The following is a 7,913-nucleotide window of genomic DNA, read 5'->3' on the forward strand; positions in this document are numbered from 1 at the left end:
ACTAGCTCATGGGACGACCAAACTTCCAACTCTGGGCGCTTACTGTTCCAACAAGGCTTTATCCAGCCCAACCATCACATGACGGTTCAGAAAAGAAGGCAGGCGATACGTGTGTTACAATGCTCACATCAGCGAGTTGGTTCAGCAACCGTCGTACGTTGAATACAATTCGAAATTTGTGCATTGTCAAGGTTTTAGCTCGCGAGTCCATATTCATGATGAGAGCTGTTACACAAGGTCGGCCTCGGTAATTCATTCACAAGCGGCTTTCGACAGCAATCGAGATTGCCTTTGTCACAAGATATTCATCCACCGCTACATCCTTCCCGGCTTCCTTGCCGTACCCTGACTCCTTCAGGCCTCCAAAAGGGGTTTCGACACCTGAAATTCCACCTGAACGTGTCAATGAGAGGGAAATGTTTCAGTCTTAGCCTACTTACTTGTGTTCACGCCGATCATCCCTGCCTCAAGTTCATCGGATAATCTCCAGGCTCGATCCAGGTCCTTGGTGAAGACATATGATGCCAGACCCATAGAAGTGTCGTTCGCAAACAAAACAGCCTCTTCCTCGGTTGCGAATTTGTAAAAAGTCAAGATAGGCGCAAAACTTTCCTCGTCAGAAACCCTCATATTTCTGTTGGCCTCCCCAATGATCGTGGGCTGAAAAAAGAAGCCTTTACAGGACTTGATCCGTTCTCCACCCAGCAGTATCCTTGCTCCATGACGCCGTGCATCCTTTACTTGATCATCTGCTCGATCAAGGCTTTGGGTCGTAGTAACTGGACCAATGCTTGAGGATGGATCGCCTCCATGTCCAACGACGAGCTTCGTCGTTCGTTCAATTATGATGCTCACGAATTTATCATATATTCCCGCCTTGACGAAGACACGGTTTGCAGTGACACAGGCTTGGCCGGCATTTCTCCATTTGAGCGCCATCAGTGCATCAGCCGCTTGGTCCAAATTTGCGTCGTCGAAAACAAGAAAAGGACAGTTTCCGCCCAGTTCCAGGGTCACCTTTTTGAGACTCGACGAACACATCTTTGAGATCAACTTTCCGACGCGTGTCGAACCCGTGAATGTCACCTTTTTGATTCCAGAGTGTCTGCAAAGAGCTTCGCTAAGTGCAGGGGTATTGATCAGACTGGTTGTGAGCACGTTAATGACACCATTCGGCAACCCTGCTTCGTTCGCAAGCACCATGAGAGCAAGAATCGCCATTGGTGCCTCCGGCGATGGCTTTAAAACCATTGTACAGCCTGCAGCTAATGCAGCTCCAGCCTTGCGTGCTGTCATTCTCCTGATCTTAGTTTCTGCACATCTGTAATCGGCCAAAAGACTTACGAGACAGGAAAATTCCATGGAACGAGAGCGGCAACTACCCCAATTGGTTGTTTGACTGTTATAACCTTTTTCCCTCTCACTGAAGAATTGAAGCAAGCTCCCTGAACTCTGTCGGCCTCGGCCGCGAACCAGTAGGACGAAGCTACGGCATAGTCAATTTCGGCAAGAGATTCTGAGATTGGCTTTCCAGTTTCGTAAGTTACAATGGTTGCAAGATCCTCTTTGTTCTCTTCAATCAGCCTACTCCATCTCAGCAAGTAATGGAAACGTTCTCTAGGACTGGTCTTGCTATATGTGACAAAGGCGTTTTGCGCTGCCTGAACAGCCGCGTCGACATCAGCAGCTCCATTATCGGGAACGGATGCCCAATTTTCTCCGGTACCCGGATCTTTTGGTAATCAGTATGTATTTAGGCCATCCTAGGGATCAAGTGATGAACCTAATATGTTGAAGAGCTTTCCGGACTTGGCTCCAATCCATTTTCCGTCAACGAAAGCCTGGGATTTTAGTAGTGAGGGTCGACGAAGCTAGATAAATGCCCGTTAGCCTTGACATGTTCGATCCGCTGAATTCTATATTGAGTTCTTGGTATAATGGGGGGCTTCTTTACTTTGAAGGGGGGCGTGTGTGTCATAATTGTTTGGAATTGACGATTGGCGGATGTAGTATATTTTTGGGGTCAGATATCAGTGACTCAGCTTTTCTAGCAACGAATGATTGAAACTTACCCTTTAACACTACTTTAAAGCTTAGACCTTTATTCAAGGCTCATTTCACATTTTGCATACGTTTAGTGCGAAAATTGTCGTCGGAGCGGCGCCGAGTGCGTAACTGCGAATGTCATGTAGCTAGTTTGGACCAAGCAACAGGGGTAATCACTTTCGGAGTCTGGTGTCCGCCATCATGTTCTTTCGCATTTGTTTTTATTCCCTCCTTTCCTCGAGGACCAGTAACGGCGTAATGAGGGGCTTCACGGGCTTTTTTGGTATTCAATCACCTTTTCCAAGGCAATAATGACTTCTTTGCTTCCCCAGGGGGATGAAATTAATCTCCAACTCGGATGGCCATCACCGCAACTGTTCCCTGCCGCAGAGCTGAACAACGCATCAGAGTCAGTGTTGACGAATCCTGAAATTGCCAGTCAATCCTTAATCTATGGGCCAAACCGTGGGTACCTGCCGCTCCGTAGCCATGTGGCACAGTGGCTTGGCAAGACATACTACCACGACAAATCAGGAGTAGACGAGGATCGAGTCTGTATTGCAGGTGGCGCATCTCAAAATTTGGCGAATATCTTGCTGAGATTCACTGATTCAAGCTACACACGCAACATTTGGATGGTCGAGCCTACCTATTTCCTGGCTTGCCCGATATTTGAAGACTGCGGATTCGTGGGCAAACTTCGCGGTGTACCAGAAGACGAAGAAGGCATCGATATCAGCTTTCTGAGAGACTCGCTGGCCCGGGTTGAAGGAGAACGAGCACAGCTGAATGGCCATGATGCGCCAAGAGTCAAGACGGCTGTCGCTGGCTACGAGAAAATCTACAAACACGTCATCTATTGCGTGCCTACGTTCTCAAACCCAAGCGGTAAAACCATGTCACTCAGGCGGAGATACGAGCTCGTCAATCTAGCCATAGAGTACGATGCGCTTGTAGTCTCGGACGACGTTTATGACTTTCTTTGGTGGCCGGAGAAGAAATCTTTGTATCCATGTCATACAAAAGTGCGACTGCCCCCGCGGTTAGTAGATGTCAACAGAGAAATTGACCCGGACAGCAAGTGGGGCAACACTGTCAGCAATGGCTCGTTCTCGAAAATCGTAGCTCCTGGAGTGAGGGTGTCTTGGGCAGAAGCGACGCCTGCGTTTGCAACTTGGCTAGCAAACACGGGCGCAACCTGGTCTGGTGGCAATCCTGCTCATCTATCGTCCACGTTTATCGAGGACTTGTTTAGCTCGGGAGCGCTGGAAAAGCATATCTCCCAGAAACTCATCCCTACGTATGCAGCTCGGTACTACGGGATGGTAGACGCGATTCAGAAGTATCTTGAGCCACTTGGTGTCCAGATCACCACTGGGAGGCCTTTCAGAGCCAATCTGGTTGATTCTCAGGACGAGGTGATTTTGGCTGGCGGCTTCTTCCTCTCACTCACAATCCCTGAGGGATATGCTTCGGCAGCTGTGTTGGCGAAAGCGGCGATTGAACGGTACAAGCTGAAGTTCGCCTACGGGAAGATGTTCTTGATCAAGGGCGACGACGGGAGTGCAAAGCGTTCGCTGAATACGTTTGCCGACTCCATCAGGCTTTGTTGGGCGTTTCATACGGAGAAACAGATCGAGATCGGTATAAAGAGACTGCGAGACGTTCTGTTGGATCATAAAACCCTATGATTAGATCACAATTTGTATTGGGATAGACTAGTTTCGGATTTGATTGCAACAGTAAGCAGAGAAGGACTATTACACTCAGAATAGCCACGACTATATGTGTAGTCATTTGGACATTGTCTACTCGTTCAGCCGCAGCAAGAGCTTCCCTCTGTAAATCCATCGCTCCAGCTAAAGTCGGCTCAGTCTGATTGCAAACACATTCTTTAAATCGCTGATGAAATTTCGTGTTTCATTTCAATTTCGGTGACGCTCTTTGCTTTTAGATGCCCTCGTTGGAGCACATACATGAGAAGTCGATGATGGATATCTCTTTCGGCAACATTTTCCGTGACTCCATGCATAATTACCGTGAATTATCCAACCAGAGTGCTTTTCTGGAAATATCTGGCTTATTCATCAATTAATTTATTACGATGGACCATTTCTGCTTTAGTTCCCATGCAAGTTGAATCCATTTCATGCCCAATTTCCAGCAGATGTAGGATTCGACTCTACACAAACGCCGCCATCATGGAAAAATGAGTGACAATTGACTTTGGCGTCCAAACACGACCCGTGCATCTTGATAAGAAAGGACTCCTTTGAGCCTTCTGTGCGGTCACCAACCACCTTACGCAATCAAGATTTCCTTCGATAGAATCTTAGACACTTAATTGAATCTTCCGGGATAAAATCCCAATACTGCAAATTATGCTGTTCATATGATGTTTGTAAAGCTCTCCAGGGACCTCTCGACCTTGGCTGGTCTATAATTTGGATGATCGGATTAGTACGACGACAATTCAAGGCAGCGTCGTGGAGGACATGGATCGATTTGATGCATGCTGATACTACTATTGTCTCAAGTCGACGAGAAGCATCAGCGATACCTACGTTACACATGTCTCTTCTCTAGAACACAAGACAGGAAACGCAAGATCTCGAAAGCGTTTGGCATAGAGAAACGTTTGCGGGATGCGAAGCCTTTTTTTTTTTTATTTAATTTTGTTGCTCAGGCTGTTCAATACGGCAGTTCGGACATTCGTCCGCTGTGTTTTTTCCGATGGGGCGGATGAGTCCGATAGCTTCACCGTGACTCATCCCAAAGCAGCGGTCGTTGGTAATGTCTAGACATGCTCAAGACAGTGGAAGGTGGCGTGGTCGTGTAGATATAAGTCTTTTCGCGTCATAAAAAGACAGAGATGCCATACACCTTGGATGTGCTAAAAGCTGGAATCCACGTGTTCCGATTAGATCTTGTGGCGCTTGAACAGGTCTGCACGCACAACAGCGAGGATCTCCGTGATCAAACCCAATAATGAACGTATTAGGACCATCGAATCGTCAGGCCCTATTGTTCCAGGGAAAAGTAATCTTAAAAACCCGTTCTATCAAGTCGTTTTCTCGCTTCTAGAAAAGATGCTATAGTTCAAACTGTATCAAAGCAGCAGAAGAACTTTTTGCGTCCCATGCTTCACAAGACCCTCTTAGCACGCGAATGAAGATTTAGGCTTGGGGGAATCTGGCATGCTCAAATAGCTCTGCGACTTTATCGGCAGAACAATAAGATAACAGAGGCACGAACTCGGTGTCTGATGGACTCATCCTCGCTGAGCATGAATTGGACACTTCAACTGTCCAAGTCAAACGATCAGCAAACGAAAAGGAACGAGAGCCTGTAGATTTGCGCGCTTGCTTGCTGCTGACCAGGCGCAATATTGCAGCTGTAGGGCGCTCAAAGTCGGCTTGCTGCCGCCCTCTATAAAGACTCGCCAGCAGCGTAAATGTCGACGCATCTTTGTCAAAGCCAACGAACGACAGATCTGAGAACGAATCTCAGTTGGACGGGCGGAGAATCTAAAGAGCAGCCGACCTCGGTTCCTGCAGCTCGCCACGCAACGAAGTGCTGCTGCAAGCTCTATTGGGTTATGCGCAAAGGTCCTTGTGACTCGCCGCCAGCCAGTCACGACCAACGCTTCGCAAAGGAGAAGAGGTCCAACCATCCACGAGACCGCCGCGAGTTCAGGTGGAGACGAGCACGCGATCGACGCTGGAACGCGTGGAGGGAGAGCGACGATCAACCCGCCGATCAGAAGAGAGGCAGTTCGGGGGAGGGCCAGATTTCCCTGAACCAAGAGCCGTTCTGAGCGTCTCTCGCATGGTCGGATCAGGCCGAATCGAGGACGGCCAATACAGCCGGGAAAGTCTAGCCCTCGAGCCGTTGAGGGTGGCTATCGATAGACCAGTTTCGAGCACATCGGGGCCTTGCCCTCTCACCATTTTTTCTTTCAGTCTCGCCTCCTGATAGAACTATTGCATGGGCTTCGTGTGCGCCGTCGATCAGAAGACCCTGACACGCGCAACCACAATTGTCATCGTGCAGACGTGCCCTGGCTTCTCTCGCCGTCCCCCTCTTCAGCATGTTACTATTCAAACTTGCCTCCGACTTTACGCGCTCGACGAGGGTTCACGGCCACGCGGGTTACGAAAACTCATTTAAGCTTAGCAGTCCAGACTTTCGGTCCTTCGGCGCAGGGTCTTGTCAATCTACAACTCTCTTTGCCCCCTTGAGAATAGTTCCGGATGGTGCAAGATCGTATTAAATGCTTCTCCCGTCCTTCCCTTCTTCCCGTGTCGTATTCTCAGACCCCGTATCCGTCTTCAGCTTCTGAGGTTCTAGTCTTTGCTACGGGAGCAGCTGTTGTCCTACTGCCTCCTGCATTTTGTTGCCTCTGTTTGACTGTGTCACATACCGCCGCATGATCCCAACCCTCACTCGCCCGGGTGTAGAGCAGTTCTGAGACACTTTCGCCATGACTACCTCCAAGTTTATCGAGCACATCGACACGAACGTGCACTTTGATTCTCAGTATAGCGTCACCTTGGACGACGTGCTCGCTGAGACTCGGCGCCGAAGCTCATCAACGTCGTCCAGCCCGACAGACTCTGAGGCGACATCACCCACAACTTCCGATGCTGCTTCATCAACTTCTCCGCTTCGCACGAGATTACGCCGGCTCACTCAGGGAGGAAAAGGCGGATCCTGAGGCCCTGCATATACTCCATCATGTTTTCACCATGCTCGAAGCATAACAACCAACTCCGCAAGATCACACCTGTTCACCGACATACTTCCAGGTCTGCTGTCATAAAAGGACTGCGGGAAACCAGACACGAAACTTCTGCAGCTCACTGCTCATCACCTGCGGATTTTTTTCTTTTGTTCGGAGCAACCAAGTGCTGCAATTCTCAATCAGCGCTGCACCATAGCAGCATGCCGCCAACGTCGCATAGGCCTTCCGGCGATGAACCATCAGCGGAGCAATAAAGCTGCTTAAGTTTGTGACGAGCAGCTGCCCGAGGCGAAGATACCCCAAAAGAACAGCTATTATGTGATGCATAGAAGAAATGCTACAAGTTTCCATGTCGATAGCAGATTTATTAGGCGCCCCTACAACATGCTCGATCATATCGTGTTCTTCCCCTCTACTTAGATCCCTAATAAGGGTCTCTCTTTGTTCCCCTTGCCTGCTCTTTTTTAGGTCCTCCGCATCCGAAGCTATTTAGATTATAGTTAGTGTTTCGCTAGATGCAAGCAATTTTTTTCTGGCCGGCAACACTAGTAATAGTGTACCCAACTAGCCCCCGCAAAGCTGGAAGACTATAGCTGTAGTCGCGGACGACTCTGCTTCTAGCTCACCGCTACACGGCTTCGCTTTGGGTATTGCTGGTACTCTGGAGGTAGCATGCCCCCTTTCCTTTTGCTTTGGGGTCTCCCAAGCATTTCAAATGCATGAGCAAATGTGGCAAATCAGTCCGACCACAATCCCGTTAAACAACGCAAATTGGGATCTCCTTCCAAAGCTGTGGGGCGCTTTTGTCTAGAATTCTAAACGGGTTGTTGATATCAGAATCAATATTCCTTAAATTGGGCGTTGACAAACATACTGCAAGTCTGTGCCACGTCCCAACAGCTAAGGGTCATGCGTTTTGTGGCTCTCCCAAAATAGATCGAAGCTCTTATCTCAGCAGGCTCAGACGCTTCGCTGGGGCGTTTTTGTGGCTGACGCTAAACTATTTTGAACTTCTGCCAAGTCCTCTAAATTCCTGGACCAATCACAGCGCGCCAAACCCTAAAACCCCTTCAGCGAAGCGTCTGAGTGCAAATGGTCGCAGTTTGTTAGTACTCGCAACTTC

The 7,913-nt window shown here is 48.8% G+C and overlaps 2 protein-coding genes across 2 annotated transcripts; one reads left to right on the forward strand and one right to left on the reverse strand.

Annotated features, from left to right (window-relative positions):
• Positions 1–256: 256 nt before the first annotated feature.
• Positions 257–1,978, reverse strand: PV09_09420 (uncharacterized protein; the record flags this gene model as incomplete). Its single annotated transcript, XM_016363477.1, has 5 exons — positions 257–393; positions 441–1,297; positions 1,345–1,732; positions 1,784–1,871; positions 1,955–1,978. The coding sequence occupies 5 exons, from the start codon at positions 1,976–1,978 to the stop codon at positions 257–259; spliced, it is 1,494 nt and encodes a 497-aa protein (XP_016208719.1).
• A 306-nt stretch (positions 1,979–2,284) lies between these two features.
• Positions 2,285–3,737, forward strand: PV09_09421 (uncharacterized protein; the record flags this gene model as incomplete). Its single annotated transcript, XM_016363478.1, has 1 exon — positions 2,285–3,737. Exon 1 carries the CDS (start codon positions 2,358–2,360, stop codon positions 3,735–3,737), a length of 1,380 nt encoding a protein of 459 aa, XP_016208720.1. The 5' UTR covers positions 2,285–2,357.
• Between the last annotated feature and the right edge of the window lie 4,176 nt (positions 3,738–7,913).

This window comes from Verruconis gallopava (assembly GCF_000836295.1).
Source record: "Verruconis gallopava strain CBS 43764 unplaced genomic scaffold supercont1.66, whole genome shotgun sequence".
In the NCBI taxonomy this organism is placed as follows: Eukaryota; Fungi; Ascomycota; class Dothideomycetes; order Venturiales; family Sympoventuriaceae; genus Verruconis; species Verruconis gallopava.